At 45.8% G+C, this 20674-nt stretch overlaps 1 protein-coding gene across 2 annotated transcripts; it reads right to left on the reverse strand.

Moving 5' to 3' along the window:
* Positions 1-10540: 10540 nt before the first annotated feature.
* LOC136529744 (uncharacterized) lies at positions 10541-19168 on the reverse strand. 2 transcript variants are annotated; one of them, XM_066522822.1, is made up of 7 exons: positions 18728-19168; positions 18504-18611; positions 11987-12154; positions 11733-11904; positions 11146-11219; positions 10929-11021; positions 10541-10897 (listed from the first exon to the last, which is right to left on the reverse strand). In XM_066522822.1, exons 1-6 carry the CDS (start codon positions 19049-19051, stop codon positions 10932-10934), a joined length of 936 nt encoding a protein of 311 aa, XP_066378919.1. In that variant the 5' UTR covers positions 19052-19168; the 3' UTR covers positions 10541-10897; positions 10929-10931. The 2 variants fall into 2 exon arrangements, with proteins under 2 accessions (XP_066378919.1, XP_066378911.1); XM_066522814.1 differs by having other exon boundaries at positions 10541-11021.
* Between the last annotated feature and the right edge of the window lie 1506 nt (positions 19169-20674).

A 20674-nucleotide genomic window follows, 5' to 3' on the forward strand; every position in this document is an offset into this window, starting at 1 on the left:
AAGGGATCTGCTACTCATGGACATCTCAACCATCTGGACACCGAGGAAGCACAAGCTGCCCCTGACGTGGTGTACGGTATGTTTTTAGTTAATGGCAACACTGCATCAGTTCTATTCAACTCTAGAGCAACTTGTTCATACATATCATCCAAGTTTGCACGAGAGCATGACCTGCCTATAACCCCACGTGAAAAGCCTATCATCACCAGTTCACCATTAGGTGACCTAAAATGCACCCACATCTATAAGGGAGTGAGTCTTACCATTGAGGGTCTTGTCTTTAAAGCTGACCTAACCCTTTTACCTTCCACTAGCTTAGATGTCATCCTAGGTATGGATTGGTTAACCATTCACCAAGGTATCATATCATATTCACCTAGATACGTCCAAGTGACCCACCCATCAGGCCAAGTCATTAGATGTGAACCCCAGTCTGGAAGGTCCACCTCTATCCTATGTGCCCTTAAAGCAAGTTCAGAATCACAAAAAGAGGAGAAGACAGTTCATGATGTGCCAGTAGTCAGAGACTATCCCGATGTATTCCCTGAAAAATTACCGGGTATGCCACCAGACCGTGATGTAGAGTTCATCATTGATCTATTGCCGGGAACAGGACCCATTGCCAAGAGACCCTATCGCATGTTAGTTGATGAACTGGCTAAGCTCAAGAAACAGCTTGATGAGCTCATCTCAAAGGGATATATCAGACCTAGTGCTTCACCCTAGGGATCCCCTGTTCTGTTTGTTAAGAAGAAGGACAACTCAATGAGAATGTGCATTAATTACCAGAACTTGAACGCAGTCACCATCAAGAACAAGTACCCCCTGCCAAGAATTGATGATCTGTTTGATTAGCTTCAAGGTGCCAAGTATTTCTCCAAGATTGATCTCAGATCTGGCTATCATCAGATGAAGATTCGAGAAAGTGATATCCCAAAGACAACTTTTGTGACTAGGTATGGGCAGTTTGAGTTCACTATGGTGTCCTTTGGACTCACGAATGCTCCCACATACTTCATAAACATGATGAATAAGGTTTTCATGGATGAACTGGATAAGTTCGTGGTGGTGTTCATTGATGACATCCTTGTCTATTCACCCACCGCTGAAGAACATGAACATCATATGAGAACTATGCTTGAGAAATTAGCCCAACATCAGCTTTACGCAAAGTTCAGCAAATGTGAGTTTTGGCTATAGGAAGTTGCCTTCCTAGGCCATGTACTATCAGCTGAAGGTGTCATAGTAGACCCAGCCAAGATTGAAGCGGTGAAAGAGTGGGATCAACCCCGTAATGTGACAGAAATCAGAAGTTTCTTGGGATTGGCTGGATATTATCGCCGATTCATTGAGAATTTCTCCAAGATAGCCCGTCCAATGACCAATCTTCTAAAGAAGACCAAGGAGTTTGAATGGATGCCCGAGTGCGAACAAAGCTTCTAGGAATTGAAATAGAAGCTTACCACAACTCCTATGCTAGCATTGCCTAATATCGGCAAAAATTTCGTAGTCTATTGTGATGCATCCCTTTAAGGACTTGGTTGTGTATTGATGCAAGATGGAAGAGTGATAGCATACGCGTCTCGACCGTTGAAAGAACACAAGAACTGTTACCCTACTCATGATCTTGAGTTAGCAGCAGTTGTGCATGACCTGAAGATCTGGAGACACTACTTGATAGGCAACAAGTGTGATATCTATACGGATCACAAGAGCTTGAAGTACTTTTTCACTCAAGAAGATTTGAACATGAGGCAACGCCGTTGGCTAGAGTTGATCAAGGACTATGACCTAGAAATTCACTATCATCTGGGAAAAGCTAATGTAGTCGCAGATGCTCTCAGTCGCAAGAGCTACTATCACACTTTGATCACTGAATCCGTACCACCTGAGCTCAAGGAAGAGATTGATGATTTCCAACTTGAGATACTACCGCATGGCTTGTTGAATGAGCTTCGCATACAGTATGATCTCACAGAACGCTTCCGTCAAGCTCAGAAAGATTGTGAAGAAATCGAATATCTCTGTGGTCTGATGAAACTAGGCTATAAGACCAACCACCATGAAGATGAACAAGGAACCATCTGGTTCAAGAACAGAATCTGTGTTCCATCTAACCCAGTGCTACGAGAGGAAATTCTGTCAGAAGCTCATGATTCTAAGTACTGTATTTACCCTGGAGGTTCAAAAATGTATCAAGATTTGAAGAAACACTTTTGGTGGAAAGGCATGAAGACAGACATTGCAGGACATGTGGCATGGTGTGACACCTATAATAGGGTCAAGGCTGAACATCAAAGGCCTGCAGGTTTGCTAAAGTCTCTTGATGTTCCCGAGTGGAAATGGGAGAGCATATCCATGGATTTCATAGTTAGATTGCCCCGTTCACAGAAAGGCAATGATTCCATCTGGGTGATTGTTGATCGCTTGACCAAAGTTGCTCACTTTGTACCAGTTAAGACCAAGACCAATGCCAAAAAACTAGCAGATCTATACATTGAACATATTCTCAGACTGCATGGAGCTCCCTCTAGTATTATATCTGATCGTGGCCCTCCATTTGTGTCTCAATTTTGGGAAGCCCTACACAAGTCCATTGGAACCAAACTTGACTTCAGTACCGCTTATCATCCATAGACAGATGGATAGACTGAACGAGTAAATCAGATCTTAGAAGACATGCTTCGCGCTAGTGTACTGAATTATGGCTCTGATTGGGAGAGATGCTTACCCTATGCAGAATTTTCTTACAACAACAGCTACCAAGCCAGTATTAAGATGTCACCGTTTGAAGCTCTGTATGGCAGACCTTGTAAGACACCTTTGATGTGGTCCCAACCAGGAGAAAGATCGTTCTTTGACTCCGCTAAGATTCAAGATGCCGAAGAAGGAGTTGCTCAAGTAAGAGAGAATTTGAGAATTGCGCAAAGTCGATACAAGAGCTATGCTGACAAAAGGAGAAGAGAACTTGAGTTTAATGTGGGGGACTTTGTCTATCTCAAGGTATCCCCGCTATGTGGGACTGTTAGATTCTATGTGAAAGGAAAGCTTGCCCCTAGATTTGTTGGCCCATACAAGATTTGCAAAAAGATTGGAAAGCTCGTCTACAAACTTGAGCTACCTGAGGAATTGGTGGGTGTACATCCCGTATTTCATGTCTCACAGCTACGCAAGTGTTTGAGGGTGCCCGATGAAGTAGTTCCAACTGATACACTTGACATTCAAGATACACTTGAGTATAGAGAACATCCTATCAGAATTCTAGACAGAGATACCAAAGAGACCCGAAGCAAGACTATTCCTATGTGCAAGATCCAATGGAGTAATCATACTGAGAGAGAAGCAACATGGGAGAAAGAGTCAGACCTCCAGCTACGATATCCTTACCTCTTTGAAGAGTACGCTACACTTTAATCTCGAGGACAAGATTCTATTAAGGGGGTAGGACTGTAACAACCCAAAAATCCATACACCAAAAATACCAACTACAAAATTTTTTCTTGGAACCCTCATGTGATGATGAGTGACAATTGTAGGAGCCAACCCTAAGTGTTGCATTAGAAGTAACCCAACTAGACAATTTCATGAGCCTGGCATGCCATTTGTTATCATGATTATCTAATTACTGACAAATGAAACATAGCTCACATTGTCAACTCAAATAGTGATTTGGATTTTCATTTATTTTATGTCATGTCTAAAAACTCCTTTGAAGAAAACACCATGAAGAAATTATGACTCAAACCAAAGGATAAATATTTAAAAAGGAAGAACTAATCCTATTTATTATATAACAAAACCACCCCATTTTTGTTATACAAAATAGCTAAATAAATTCCTAATATATGAAAGAGAATGAAGTGGGCCATATATCCAAAGACTCCAATGAATAAGGTGCACCAAATTAGAATTCAAATTTCAAACCAAATTTAAATTCAAACAAAGGAGAGGAAAAAGAAAATAGAAAATAGTAAAGAAAAGAAAAAGGGGAGAAGGACACGCAGCTCAGGCCTCACAGCCCAGCTTCTCGCCCCGCCAGCGCGTAGCAAGCCGGCCCAACCCACGTAGGCCCAGCGGCTAGCCCCGCACGCCACTCACGCCCCGCGCCTCCCCGCCTTCGCTCGCTGTCGCTGCCACTGGGCCCCGCATGTCAGCCGAGCGCTGCTCACCCACGCGCCCCTTTCTCTTCGCCCATAGTCGCTGCCAACAGACCTCGCATGATAGCCCTCCCCTGCTCATCTTCCTCACGCTCACGCTCAACCGCCAGCCGACCGAAGGCCGACAGCGATGGCAGAGCGGGCCAGGGGGTCACGCCCGAGCCATGGCCTTGCCCCCCTTGGCGTCGCGCCCACGCAAACTCCGCGCCAACCACCCACGCCCCGCGATGCCGCTCGATGCACTTGGCACAATCCCTAGCCATCCGCCATGGAGCTCGGAGCTCCGACTATAAAGCCACGACCTCGGTTGCCCTAGTGTTCGTCCCATCGCCCGCCGCCACTTGGTGGCCATCCACTGAGCACCCGAACCAAGAGAGGAGGGAGAAAGGGGAAGGAGAGGGAGAAGCACTGAAGCCGCTGTGGGGGAGGAGACCGCTGGAGCCAAGAGTGACGCCGTTGTCTACATCACCAACGCGGTTCGGCACGGCACTGCACGGCTACCGGAGCTACACGGCCTCGAATCGACACGACACCACCATCCATTCTTCCACGCCACCCACGGTGAGCCCCCCCTTCCGGTCTCTCTCTGCCGCCGAACCTCACCGTCGACCATGGCGCTCCACACCTAGAGCGCGTAGGCCAGCGCCTTGTCTCCGGCCACTAGGAACACATGCACCCATGCACACCCCGCGACCATGCCGTGACCACCCCGTGGGAGCCCCCTTGATCAACCGTGCGCATCGCCGTCGTCACCATGTCGCCATGGCCGCTGGAGCCCCCACCGGCCACCGGGAAACCGAAACCCCGCCTCGAGCTCGGGACGCCCTTGCCGCGTCCACATGAAGCCGTAGAAGCCTCATCTGCCCAACACTAGCCACTGGAGGGCCTACGTGCGTGGCCTCGCCATCGGCAGGCACTGCCGAGCCACCGTTTGCTGTGGCCAACGCACTGGAGGACCTCGACCACCACTTAGACCTCAGGATCATGATCGCCGTGGCCCGGGGAAGCTTTCCCCCTCTCCAATCGGACACCAGCACTACCACGGAGGCTCACCGGGCACTCGCCGCCGATGGGAGCATCGCCGCGGAAGAAAACAGGGGAAACACCCCCCTCGCCGGCCACCCATGCGTGAGCTCGGTGCACATGAGCCGAGCCAAGGAGAAGAGACGGTGGACTTGGTCCACCATGCGCCCTGCCGTAAGTCCATGACCATGAGCGCTGGTCCACCGTGAGCCACACGGTGTGAGTCGTGTTGTGGATGAAGCCCAATAAGAGCTCACGGCCGTGACGTGGCAGCGTCATAGCGTGCCACGTGTTCGGCCCGGCCCGGCCCGCCCCAGACCGGCCCAACCCAAAGCCCATTTGAGACCTGGCCGTGTTGACCGTTGACTGGTCAACGTTGACCATTGACATGGTCCCACATGTCAGTAACACGGACACTTTGGACCCACACGACAGGCGCTGACGTCATGCTAACATCACACGGGACCCACATGTCAGCAGCCCACACAGCTAGGGTGACGTCATGCTGACGTCACGTTGACATCAGCTGCTGACGTTAGCAGCCTAGGCCCCACATGTCAGTGACCCTGACTGTTGGTCGTTGACCGTTGACTCACCATTGACCGATGTTGACTTTGACCAGGACCCACCTGTTAGTGACCTAATAGCCTTGGGCCCCACCTGTCGGTGTGGACGACGTCGATGACATCATGTTGACATCAGCAAGCCACGTGGACCAACCACAGCATGACACGTGTCAGCCCAGGATTAATTCAGCCTTTTTCCATTTTCAGAAATGATTTAAACTTCGGAAATTCTTAACTAAATCATACGACCTCAGAAAAATATGAAACCAGGACCAAAATTCATCTAAAATCAAGCTCTACGCAATGAACCCATGTTTGAGTGCATTTGGCTCTTTTGAATTTTCATTGCTTCTTTGTGCTACTCTATAGACGTCGCTAACGTGACTATAATATGATCGTTTGTAGACTCGGAGGAGAACCTGATGGACAAGGATCGTGAGTACTGTGAGGAGTACGGAGACGACTACACTAAAGGTGCCACATCCCACCCAATCTCATAGCACCTATTACGCATGGCTAGTGTAGAACTGTTATTGCTTTACTTTACTGTTATAATCATACTATGATAGGACTTGCATGGTAGTATGCTTTCTTGATGGCCTTTACCTTGATGCAACCTTACCCCTGTATATCCTGTTATTATGTTAGACACACGCTTACTGCTATATTTTATTTGCTTGTACTTCTACTACGCTTGTACTACATTAATGCGTGGTGTATTCTGGACTACGGGAAGAGTGCTGCGTGTGTGACTTGGGTGTGTGAAGGGTGAGGGTTGTGTCGACCAAGTTGGAGTATACGACGAGCCTGGGGCAAGTCATGCCGTGTGGTGCTACCTGGGCACCCTTGGAATGGATACCTGTGATGGGTAAATGGTATATGAGGTGGTCCTGGGTGTGAACCTGTGATGGGAGGAGCCCGGGATGGAGGTGCTGTGGTGGCACGATAAATGGAAACCCTGATGAAGACATTCTGGCTTGGTCAGCCCTAAGAACTTACTAGTACTCAGATTCACCGGGAAGCCTTACGTACCACTCGCCCTATATGGTGCGGGACGGCCGAACTACTTGGTAGGATATTGCCACTACTGCTAGGTTGATAGCGGACAGTGTAAGGAGGTACGGGGCGCGGAGGATTCCCCCACACCCTTCCGAGACTTCATGGAGACCTTGTGGATCCGGCTCATGACTCACAGTTTCAGCCACCCCAGATTAGACTTGGGGTGTACCAGGGCTGAATGGTAGAGTGGCATTATCCTAGGCTAGCAAGCGGCCGGAATCAGCCCAGTTGACGACGGTCAGCGAGGAAGACGGATCTTGTGGTTATGTAAAACCTCTGCAGAGTGTATGGTTGATCGATCGATACATTTGCCGACTTGTCGCCTATGGATCTTTCCTGGGTTTCGCTTAAACTAGATAATGAGATGAGTCATTCTTTTCTCCCCCTGTGAGTGAGTATTCGGTCGTAGCCAGGGGCTACGGGCCTTGAGACAGTGCCGAGAGAGAGTTGGCCTGTCGACTGAGCGATGGTATGGTGATGGTGTGGAGATGGTGGTATATCGATTCCAGGATCGAAACCTGGCTCTGGAATGGGAATGGGTGGAATAGGTGTGGGAATGGTGTTAAAACTTGACTATACTGTTATATACTTGATATGCTAAAATACATAGGAAACCCCAGTCTTATAGGTTCCTTTTGACTATATCCAACTTGCATCCAATTTCCACAAAACAATGCTCATAGGGTTGGGAGTGGCCAGTACAAATCGTACTGATAAATTTTGGCACACAGGTTCTGCTGAGGAGTATAGCTCCGAGGAGTTTGACGGTTGGGGGGGTTCGTGCCTATGCTCGAGTTTGGTAATCTTATCTTCAAGCTGTTCTGAATGAATGCTAATTTTGATTCCGCCAATGCGGCGATGTAATAATTTATATAATTCCGCACTATTTGTACTATGATATTATCGTTGTATGGATGTGATATTCGACTGGAATTTGGATAATATGATCTACCACGGTCTTATTACACTTCAACTCTGTGGATTTTCCTTCACGAAAATTGGGGTTGTTTCAGACGGTAGAGGGGCTTAGCCGGAGTCCAACCCAGCCGCGACCGTGCAACAGAGCTCGGAGCTGGCCGCAGGCTCCTCGAGCCTCTTCCAAATTCTGCTGCTACTGCCCTCAAGTGGATCTCTCTGGTGCACCCCCTTGAGGCCTTCAACCACGGCAATGTGGACTACTAGAACGCAGCTACCAGCAAGGCGGCCTGCAACACCGAGCACTTGATCGGCGTCGAGATAGTTTGCGACATGGTGAGGCATCCTCTCACACGCCTAGGTTGTCAGATCGTCCTCACACCGGAGCTGCAGCCTGCAGGAGATGTGTCTGGCATCAGCTTTGACCCCAAGTCATGCCCAGCTTCCCTCTGCTTGCCCTCGATTCTTGTGTGGGAGAAAAAATTCAGCAGTCTATGATCTGTCGGTTTCCTCCGTTGCTTACCATTTTCTTATTTTGCAACTGCAGTTGAAGCCCCAAGGCTGGAACGACACTCTGATCACACACGGAATATGTTGGATAGAATGCCAAAAACGTATGGAGGATTCTATTTGCCAAAAAAAAAAATTCAAATTTAGGTTTGTTTTGCGATATATACAGTTTCTTTCTGCTTTTTGGTTAAGAAATTCCGTTCTAATTAACTTGAGTAATAATTCACTCTAATCTATGAGCTCATAGATTCAATCTGACATCTAGGTACTTAGTGGCGACATGCCTTCACCGCATCTGCAGCCATGTAGCTCAAAGTTTTTGGCAGCACGTACGAGATTGACTCCTGCTAATAAATTGATGTTCATCTTTTGCGATTGAAACCTATAAAGAGATCTGTAATTAGCATAGGCTGCATGCATTACCTGTCAGTTTTAGCTACATTGTCACCACCTCATTGGCATGCCATGAACATACATGATGTAAATGAATTGAATAGATAATAAATTTGCTTACTTCATGTATGATATTATTTCTCAGCTCATACATCCGGGCAACTGATTATTTAGTTCCTTTTCTATTGTCCATTGGCATTTGGAGTGTTACCTGACATTGCCTGCCCTTCCCACCTGTAGACTGGTAAATACTGTATTAAGATGAGTGTGTGATGCTACTTTCTTATTTGTTTGCTATGCTTTCGGTGCAGGATATTGCTTTGTATAATATATTAATAATATCCCTAGTCGTGTGGTAGGGATATGGCTTTTGTTTAAAATGTTTTAGTAATAACATCCCTATAGGTCAAAGCGTGATGTTGGGTTGCCATGGACTAGGCTAATGTTTACCTTGTGATGTAACGATGCCATTCTGTGTTGCTTTATTTCTACGTAATTTTAGAAAGAAAAGGTCCTTCTGGGTTCTATACCTACACGACATTTTGATGTTTCATGTAAGAATAAGATAAAGCTTCACATTTATGCAACCACCTGTCCAAGTCCAACTTTCTATAGCATTTTTTATATAATATGCAGACCTCTCCACAGACAAGCACAAATAAACTACATAGCTAATGTTCTTAAAGCTAAAATGATAGTGTTGTAAATGAAGGACTTTAATTGTTACATCGAGCATACACACCGATTTTTTCTTCGTGAGAACCTTATCTACCAACTAATGCAATTGGCCATTAATTTTGAAAGCTCCTGATATTTTTTGTACTGTTCTGATCAGCTAATTGTTTATTGTATTGCAGGCGTCTACAGTCCCACTCCCACTTCATCACAGCAGTGCTCCCTCTGACATGAGCTGCTAGGATACTGTTTGTTTGCGTGACCACCTCTTTGCACCTGCCACTAAGTGTCTACTGCTTGAAGTGTTTACCTGTTGAAGGAACTTGCTACTAATCTACTACTGTCGTACTTGACTAGATATTCATATTTGTGTGAACATTGACTGCATGATGCAAACTGTGTGCTACTTCTTTTCATATTAGTGTCATGAACTGTTTAGTGCAAAGGATAGAAATTTGGACCAACAGTCTGAAGTATTGACAAAAAATATTGTACATGTAATCTGTGGACATAGTTATATGGTCCATAATGACAGTGCAATTTGTGTTATCAACGCAATCTGTGTCGTCGGTCTCTTTTCTTAATTATATAGTCTTTATACTATTGCTTAACAATTTGATTGGTAGGGCGCCGCGAAGCGCGCATCCTTTTCTAGTACTCATTTCAGATTGGATCACTCTTTTCTCCACCCGCACGCACCAGCTAGTGACGGCGCGTATGGTTTATTGGGCCGGCACTCTGCTGCCTTGCAGAGCGAGATTTCTAAACGAGTCAATCGTTTGGTTTTCTTGCATGCCTGTCTCAGTGTTTGTGCTAGCCAGATTTCCCTTGCTTTTGTGGGAGAGGCAAAACGGCTCGCCAGCTTGGGCAAGCTTCTCATTGTTAGCAGGCAGGGCAAGGTGAGGTCAGGCGAGTTGGCTATGGAAACCAAACGCACCCTCAAGTCCACGACCGACCAGGCGTGAGCTAGCAGCACTGCAGCAGCCGCCACCAATCCAAGAAACTAAAGAAATTGAAACAGCAAGCAAGAAATAATCATCGAAATTCACAGTGCATCCCTCTTGTGACGAACATGGCGTCGAGCATCGTACCTCGCTCGCTAGCTAGTCTCTGCCAGCGGCAGGCAGTTGTCGTCAAACACCGGCGCCAGGATGTGGAGCTCCCCGCCGAAGGCCGCCTGCGTCTAACAGTGCCTTCACCTGCGCGGCTTCCGACAACTCCCAATGGCCATTTTCTTGAACAATCAAAAGAGCTGTGTATCATTATATTAAGAGAAAGAGAAAGGAGGGTTAGAGCCCCTGTACAGATCACACACCCACACCCGCACACACGAAACACGCAGGAGAGCTGCTGGCTCTCGCTGGAGTGCTTGGCGTTGATGTCGCTCACCAGCGTCAGAGCCAGCACATGCGACTGCGCGATCTGACAGCACCCATTTGAAAAACCATGCAGCTCAACATCACCACCAAACACATCTTCACTTTCTACCCTATCGTGATGCATCTCAACCACATCACCATTTGCTTTATTATAAACATACGCCAGTTGGTGAACGGGAAAATGTGCTTTATCCTATGCAGCTTGCAAAAAGACTGACTTAGTTCATCCACTACGTGTTTGGGAAAGAAAAAGTTCATCCACTACGTTTCTGGAAGACCCTGTTGAGAACACCCTGCAGGGTGCCGCCCATGCCTGCTCCCACGGCTTCAGCCAGGTATGCGGCCTGAGGAAAAATGGTTTCAGTTAAACAGGTTAAATACTGTACTTGGTACAAAGACTGAGGACACGTAACATGGTGAAACAGCTCATGAATGTGACGATGCAATTTGAGCTCACAATATGCTTACCTCTTGGAATGTTTTCTGAAGATCAAGAGCATCCTTTATTCTGCGGTTCACAAACGTCCAAGTATCGCGGAACTCTGCCAAGTGCCAGAAGTGGGAACGATACATTAACATGTAAACGCTAGTATACAATCATATAAACAGCAGTACATCTTGACAGTCTAGATTCTCATAATACTTTGAATTGATATTTTTTTACTGTAGTAGGATGTGGTCAAACAAACACCAAACAAGACAAGAAACCATATTATTAATTGCATCTTGTGCTTTTTCAAGACTGAACTAGCAAAAGATCTGTATTTCAGTTTAGGACTGCTTTTCTTCCGTGCTTTAGTTGTATAATAACAAAAACAACAAAGGAACAGTGAAAAAAGTGCGGCGGCAAAAGCAACAAAGAAACAGTGGAAAAGTCGGCAGCGTCCGGTGCGCCCCCATCTGCATTCTGAACCACTTTTAGTTCAACTAGTTTACCAGAAACACTTCCATTTCAATCCTTGCAGTCAAGTTGTTGCAGAGGTAAAATTACTGAAGTCAATTTTAAAATGAAACAAGAATTGGAAACCAACATAGAGCTATTGAGAAGTGCAAACCTGGAGAATTGTCTGTCAACATATACACCTCTGAGGTTGAGTAGATACCACCAAGCACTGTACGTTTGACATACCAATCAATATCTGATCCAGAATCTCCAGCAGCATGCCATATCTCATCGACCAGGACAGCTCGCTGCTTCAAGCTTGTTGAGACGTTTGCTGGTTGAGACTGGCAAACAGGATATACCTGCTATTAGAACCATGCAACTGAACTAAACTCCAAGTCCCAAACAAAGAAGACTATGGCACACCTGGATACTCAGTGCTTGAGGCCACTTAGATATATAAGGTGCCTGCATTTCCAGCCTCATCCGAACAAGTTTTGAGAGTCTCTCACTCAGTATCAAGTTCTTCAACTGCTCTCCTTCTCCAGCATCAATTCGATCCATCAGTTGTTGGAGGCAGTCATCCATGAAAAACTACATAAAAATACATGATTATAATCAATATGGGCACATTTAAACAGAGAAAATCATAAGTACTGCTATGAACCTTAGTTCATAACGGGGATAGGGAGGGTAACCATTTCCAAGAGGAAGGCCGGGCAAAGTCGGCATGGAGGGAGACTAGAATATTTGGGGGTAACTGGATTATTTGTTGTTCATTGCTTGATTCATCTCAACCGAGTACCAGATACATATAGGAGGCTGGCTCCTTGATTCTAGCCCTGCCTTAACTTCTAATCTCTCAACCAACTCTTAAACACTATTGATTACAGCCGCCTGTGCCTCCTTGGGCTCTTGCACGCCCTTGAGGCTGGCTCCTTGATTCTAGCCCTACCTTAACTTACCAACTCTTAAACACTATTGATTACAGCCGCCTGTGCCTCCTTGGGCTCTTGCACACCCTTAAGAGCTCCCTTGGAGGCATCTCGTGCTCTAGGCCGGCAGCTATACTGCCGCCCCCACATGACATCTCTTCCCCCTTTTCGGAGCAGCTCGCCCACGAGCTGCCACAGACCTACTTAATGCGACCATGGGTTAAGCCTTTTACATCTCGGCTTACCTCTGTTATTGAAAAAAAACACTAAAATATGAAATAAATTTGAACGACAACTATGTCCTCCTGGATCCCATGGGAAGCCGGTGGCCAGCAACCTATCACACCTACCCCATCCGGTCACTGCCTAACAGTCGTGACATAACAGAGAAAAGGATGAGAACTAGAGTTGGTTGCAATTGCTTTCAAACTAGTCGACACCATGTGGCTTTGCTTGGGTGGAGGTGTTTGCAAATTGCGCTCTACTACTATGTTCCTAGATTCATTGCACGATCAATTTGGTGATCGAAGAACAGCATTGTCATCTGGACCAGCAGCAAGTTTTTTAGATGGTGCAGCATGCAAACCCTGAACATGAATATTCTGACTAGCCACTAAGTCATCAAGAGATGGCATTGGTTCAACCAAAAGACCAAGGCATTTTATTTCTGAAGCAACACATGGCTTGACAATAATCGGTGAGTTATATAATGATGAACCTTTCTCCCATACCATGCTTTCCAAAAGCTGTTCTTGGAATTTAGGTGCCTTTTCAATTCTCTTGGGAGGGTCTCTTCATGTCTCACAAAGTTCTCAATTATTTTGCTAAAATCAAATGCGGTTAGACCAGTACTCTCGAGAACAGCTGGAAACATCATGATGCTTGTCTTATGTGTCGCCAATATTAGCTCCGCTGAACATGCCAGTCTAAAATCCCTTGATGACCAAGGTAACCTCGCTGTTGCCGGAGGTGGCCGTTTTGAAGCCCTCTTAGGCTTCCTTGCGCTGAGCAGGTAGGAGTTGTTTGATCTTGTCGGTGTTGGCGGAACCCATGACAGGATCGGAGGCTCTAGATACCAAGTTGTACTATAGTGTATTAGAGGCAAATTGGAGAGCTGAATTACAAAACAGCAATGTAAATAATCTTACTCCATTGGTGTCAAATGAGCATTTTCACCGATGTTTGACATTTGACAGCAATGGAGTAAGATTATTTACATTGCTGTTTTGTAAATTCAGCTCCGCAGATTGCCACTAATACCCTGTAGTACAACTTGGTATCTAGACCCTCCGATCCTGCCATGGGTTCCGCCAACACCGACAAGATCAAGCAGCTCCTAGCGGCTCAGGAAAGCAGGGTGTCTTCCTGATGAGCTGCTTGATCTCATCGGTGTTGGCGGAACCCATGGCAGGATCAGAGGCTCTAGATACCAAGTTGTACTATAGTGTATTAGAGGCAATCTGCAGGGCTGAATTACAAAACAGCAATGTAAATAATCTTACTCCATTGTTGTCAAATGTCAAACATCAGTGAAAATGCTCAGCCGCTAGGAGCTGCTTGATCTTGTCGGTGTTGGCGGAACCCATGGCAGGATCGGAGGCTCTAGATACCAAGTTGTACTACAGGGTATTAGTGGCAATCTGCGGAGCTGAATTTACAAAACAGCAATGTAAATAATCTTACTCCATTGGTGTCAAATGAGCATTTTCACCAATGTTTGACATTTGACAGCAATGGAGTAAGATTATTTACATTGCTGTTTTGTAATTCAGCTCCGCAGATTGCCTCTAATACCCTATAGTACAACTTGGTATCTAGAGCCTCCGATCCTGCCATGGATTCCGCCAACACCGATAAGATCAAGCAGCTCCTAGCGGCTCAGCGGAAGGAAGCCCAAGAGGGCTTCAAGACGGTCACCTCCGGCATCAGCGAGCTTACCTCGGTCATCAAGGGATTTCAGACTGGCATGCTCAGCGGAGCTAATATTGGCGACACATAAGACAGGCATCATGATGTTTCCAGTTGTTCTTGAGAGTACTGGTCTAACCGCATTTGATTTGAGCAAAATTATTGAGAACTTTGTGAGACATGAAGAGACCCTCCCAAGAGAATTGAAAAGGAACCTAAATTTCTTAGAAGAACAGCTTTTAGAAAGCATGGTATGGGAGAAAGGTTCATTATATAACTCACTGATTGTTATCAGGCCATGTGTTGCTTCAGAAATAAAATGCCTTGGTCTTTTGGCTGAACCAATGCCATCTCTTGATGACTTAGTGGCAAGGTAGAATATTCATGTTCAGGGTTTGCCTGCTACACCATCTAAAAAACTTGTTGATGGTCCAGATGACAATGCTAATCCTCGATCACCAAATAGATCGTGCAATGAATCTAGGAACAAAGTAGTAGAGCGCAATTTGCTAACACCTCCACCCAAGCAAAGCCACATGGTGTCGACTAGTTTGAAAGCAATTGCAGCCAACTCTACTTCTCATCTTTATCTCTGTTATCTCATCTCCTTTCTCGTTATGTCACGGCTGTTAGGTAGTGACCGAATGGGGTAGGTGTGAGAGGTTGACGGCCGCTCGGCCGCCGGCTTCATGCCCGTGATGACGGTGGTAGAGATAACAGCAAGGGAGGGGATAACAGAGAAAGGAGATGAGATACAGAGAAATAAGATGAGAACTAGAGTTGACTGCAATTGCTTGATTCATTCATTGATCATGACTGATTATAAAGAGATTACAAACTCTCCTAGCCTCTCATTTGCTAATTGACTTCTTCCTTATTGCTAAATCAGGCGCCTGCATGATCTCCATACATGTTCCTACGCTTAATTCCTGACCTACATGATCTCCTAGGCCTCTCCTTGCCATCTAGCCCCTATTCCTGCGCCTATAACTATTTCCTACCATGATATCTGTACAAGGCAACAACAAAGGATCATCTAAAGATAGGCACAAACAATGATTTTCTTTCTGAACATGCATCATGACAGAACTGACCAGAGAAGGTTTGTGTTTTTACTGAATCAAATTAATCACCATCACATTCAAGATGACTTGAAGTTACTGACAACATTATTTTACAGTAATTCACCCCTAGAAGTATTAGAACTTGTAAACTTAGCCCATCCCTCCATGATCTTGCCATCCAACTAAATATAGCTTCCCCTTTTCAGTCTCCCTTTTCTTTTTCTTATTCCTCACTGTTTGGCTTTCTTCCATCTCTTTGTTTCTCATTTACCTCCCAGCTCAATAAAAGAAAAAAAAATACAAGTAACAGATGCAAGGTGTTTATTATCTATGCAGAACTTGAGCATAGTACAGTAGCCTAAATCAGTGTGGAATGCATTGTCAACAAATAAAGCAGAAAGCGCATTGTCATGTCTTTTTTTTCTCTAACACGCAGGAGAGCTGTGTATCTTTGTATTATAGGGAAAAGAAATGGCCCATACAAGCACCTCTCTTACTAGGAGGGGTGGGTTACAACAATGACTAAAACTTTTTTTTGGAGCACACTGTCATGACTAGCTAGGACCAAGGCATTATCATGACTCACAGCAAGTGTGAGCACACTGTAGCTGACATGGAATGATTGAAGCCAACACATGTGGTAGTAACATCTGGGCACTCCAGTGACATATGTTTGTTCAATATGATGATCGTTACAGCAAAGAGGACCTTGACAAATGGAAGCAGAGATAGTTGTCTAGGAAGAACTACAGAGACATCCTAGGCCATAATTGTCCTGTACTCCTGCTTGCTATAGTTAAGCAGGGCAGGGCATCATAGCACGGGGTACTCAAACTGACTAATTTTTTATAGAAAAAAACCTTTTTTCTATTTTCTAGTTTCCCATCAAGTGCACCAAGGAAGGAACATGCGCACAACTGGCAACTAAACACCATCTTTTTATCAGTTAATTTCTCAAGTTTCATTACATGAACCCATCAGTAAAACATCTGAGCAATCTTCGAACCCTTTTTTTTTCATGTGTCAACCACTTATTGAACAGGCTACATAGCTAGCATGTACTTTTATTTTTTCTATTGAAGTGTATGTATGCAAATAAAATGTCTTAGCTAGTTGAAGAAAGTGCACTATTTGATATGTAAATGGTTCTAGAAGTAACATGGTGGATAACAGTGGAACATGGAAGAAGTCATGCTCACTAACAGCATATATGTCAAAGTGACCACTGAGTATTGAATAATAGGGTTCACTGATCATGAGCTACCATGCACAAGTAGTTTCCCAAATGTTGCAATGACAAGAAAAACTAGAAACCATATAGTTTTCAAAAAGATCAGTCAGTTTGCCAAAATCCAACCACAATACCACATTATAAAAAGAATAAAGCAAGAAAGTCATATTAGTGTTGGATGCTCAATTTTTCAAAAGTCTTTCATGGTTCCAACTTCCAAGCAAACAAAGGATATCTAAGCTGTCCTACTCGCAATCTAAGGAAATGCACAAACATTTCAGATATAGCAAGGAAACATCTTGTATTCAAGATACCAAGGAGACAGAAAATAGATAAGTTGTATGCCATAATTCCATATGTTAATTTACATATAAATGCAGGCAAAAAAAAGTCAGACACTCAGACCTAAGTAACTACTTGTTTAAGTAGTTGGGCTTGATGCAGGTATGCTGCCCAATAATCCTTATAAAGCATTTGCACTATCTTTAGCAAATGGAAAGACATATGAATTATTAAGACAATGCAGTTAAAGAAAATAAGCATCAGCCTATAGCCCACAAGCTTTGGTGAGATCCATCACATATATTCCTTTTGAGGCGACAGGATATCTAGATAAATAGTTGCCCATACGGACGGAGATCTTTAAACTTAATGTTGCAGATCAAGTAAACGTTGGGTGCTGGAGGGCAACACAGGGCTAGACTTTGTGGAGCAGTTTGAATGTTAACACAGCAGATTATCACATAACTGTGCAATTCATACACTTCTAACAAAAAAAGAAAAAAAATGCCCAACTAGGACAGTCACGACTTATGCTTTTTCATTAATAACAAAATAAATAGAATCCACCATCTGGCCAAACTAGGAATACGACCATACCAAGTTGGCTAAATTCAATACAAGCCATGTCAGATAAGCATTACTCCCTCTGTCCCAAAAAAAAAGAGTCATTCTTGCTTCCCAAAAAGTCAGCAACTTTTAACTTTGACCAAATATATTTAACAAAATATTAATATTTATGGTACACAATTAGTATCATTAGGTAGATCGTTGAATATACTTTCATAATAAACTTATTTGGAGATATAAATGTTGCACGTATTTTCTACAAACCTAGTCAAAGTTGAGAAAGTTTGACCAGCACGATTCCCATAGTGACTTTATTTTTTAGACAGAGGGAGTACTGCATTAGCCATTAGTTATGACTTATGAGTATCTGTCGCTGATTCCAGAGCACTGGGACTGCAGAGGGGATTCTGTCGCTGATTCCAAGCACTGGGACTGCAGAGTTTTTTTTTTTTGTGTGTGTGTGTGAACTAAAGCACTCCCTCTGTTCCAAAATGGATGTTGTCTAGGACATAATACGATCTCAAGTGCTCACATTAACAATTGTTTTTTATTTATGCTGTAAAATAAATAAACATATAAGCATATGTTTCAAAGTGACGTTTATCTAGGAACTGTGGGGGTGATACTCTTTCCTGGATTGTTACTAGCCTTGACGAAGGTGCAGAAAATGAAAGCACAGAGCACAGGACAAGCGTGGGAGCATGTATATTTGAGGTGGATCATTCATCAGATGAGTGCACACAACAATAATCGTTACCGCCAGTAATGAGAATGGTCGTATTAGCTTCCAACGCGAGGAATCCATACCTTAAGTGAAACATGCATCATCTTTATATCTGCATTGCGAATGTAACATGGCCAAATATTCCTTTCTTTTTCTTAGGGAGATTAGTTTGGCCACCTCACAGAATCGAAAAGCTCACAACGCAAATCATCCGATTGAGAAGCAGTGATACCTCGACAAGGGCGGCCTCCTTCCTTGGGAATGCACCCACGATGGCAGGGGAAACGCCAACGTCCCTCGCCCCCGCGACCATGGCCGACTCGCTCCACCCCATGCGCGGCTACAGCATACAGAGCCATACAGGAAGAGTAAAAATCTATTTCATATATGCTAAATTAAATACTAAGACACGCAAAAATGGAAGTAGATTTGGAGGAGTGGAGTTCGAATCGCAACCACGTGGAGCAGCGACGCGCGGAGGACCTTCTCCTGCTCCTCCTCGTAGCCCGCACCACCCTGGCGCCGCGCCCCCGCCGCGGCTCCCGGCGACGACCTGTGGGCGCCTTCGGCGCCAGCGGTGGTGGAGGAAGACGAGGTGCCCGAGCCCTCCGACGTGGGCGGCTCGACGACGGGCTCCAGCGGCGGCGGCGGTCCCGCGTCGGCGGAGAAACGGCGGGAACCCATCGCCGCGGGGGCGGGGACGGAGGCGAAGGGGACGGGGAGACGGCGCGCCGCGGCGGCGCGGGAGAGGAGGCGGCGCGCGGCGAGGGAGGAGGCCATTGTGGTGGGGCAGGGTGGTTCTCGGCGGGGCGGCGCCTCGGTTCGCAGATCGGACTTCGGAGCGTAGGTGCTGTGTGTGACTGACGGGTTTGAGGATGGAGCGATGGAGCGGACGGACCGTGGTGATCGGTCTGGTCTCCGATGAAGAGAGGCAGCCTACGGGCCCAGGAGCATTTCGTGGCGCTCCCTCGCAAGCCACGTATCGTGCGGATCGGGCAACACGTGGATCGCTCTGAGCGGGATTTTTTTTTATTTTTAATATATTTTGTAAACTAATTTTAAATCTAATACTGTTTATTTTTTTAAAAAAATTAACACTTTTGACCACGCCTATTGTCATAGCGTGGCGAAATGCCTGGTGGCGCGGCGGGAGGATGACGTGGCGACCACCGAGGCTACTGACCGGTGACGTGGCAGGGTCTGTCGCGCCATAGACCACGGCGCGGCACTGTCGCGCCAAGTCCCACGGCGCGGCAGGACCTGGATGCAGACAGAAGATCGGCTGCTGTCGGTGAGGATCGGCAGCGACGCGACTATGGACCCCGGCTTCGCGTCGCAGCTGAACGGCACCTGCAGCTCCGACTTCAACACCTTCGCCTTCCTCGACCCCTCGCCGGTGGGCTCCGAGCAGGTGCTCTAGTCCGACATGAGGTCGCGCAGCACGGTCGACTACTGCGCGTCCAACCAGGGTGCCTTCATTGGTGATTTCGTGGCGGCGATGACCAAGCTCGAGAGAATCGGGGTTAAGACGTCGGCCACTGGCAGCGAGATATGTCGGGACTGCCGGTTCCCAAACTAGTTGCTACTTAATCTCGCGCGATAGTGCTGCTGCGACGCATTGAAACGAATATGAAGCAAATAAATGAAGTCTGTGCGCAAGTTGACAAGCTGCCACATAACATTTTCATTGGTTCGACATAAGTTCGACATAACATAACCAATGAAGCCTGCAAGTTTCGGACGACAATATTCGTTCGACCTAACAAACTAAGACCTAGGAGTGTAAGGATCCCTCGGACGTCTTTGTCTCTTTGGATTTGTTGGCAACACATTGGGAGTGTAGCCAACGTCGATGTGGTCACGTTGCCGGTGCATACGGCTCGTACCCTGCAAGTATATGATATGCATGATTACTTATGATCTTTATGAACGTTAGTTCATGGAACCTACGTATTTAAAGAAACTACATTTGTTACTACCTGTGAGGCTCCTTGAGTATCAAGCGGGACACCACCTAGCTGAGACATACCGATCTCGTTCTGCGGCCATTCGTCCCACTGGTGGTGCTGTCTACAGAAGCCCGGAGGTCATCGTCGTTGTCCTCGTCGTCCTCGTTTATAGGATCCTTCCCAGCACTATGATGTGGTGGTGTACGCACTACGAAAATGGCACCTGTCACTAGCTGAGAAGAGCTGGCTAGTGTCCTCAAAGAGCCAGAAGACGTGCCACCCAACCGTGTCGGGACTATCAGTTCCACCCAAGGAGTGTCCATGTAGCTCAGCTTCTGAGCTAGCTTCCTGTAGCTCCGCTTCACCTTCTACATAAATAGACGTTAAAGTTAGTGCATTTCTCAAACGCATATACACTAAAGAAATATTTTTGGAACGGACAAGTTTATGTTTA

This window comes from Miscanthus floridulus, chromosome 2 (assembly GCF_019320115.1).
Source record: "Miscanthus floridulus cultivar M001 chromosome 2, ASM1932011v1, whole genome shotgun sequence".
In the NCBI taxonomy this organism is placed as follows: Eukaryota; Viridiplantae; Streptophyta; class Magnoliopsida; order Poales; family Poaceae; genus Miscanthus; species Miscanthus floridulus.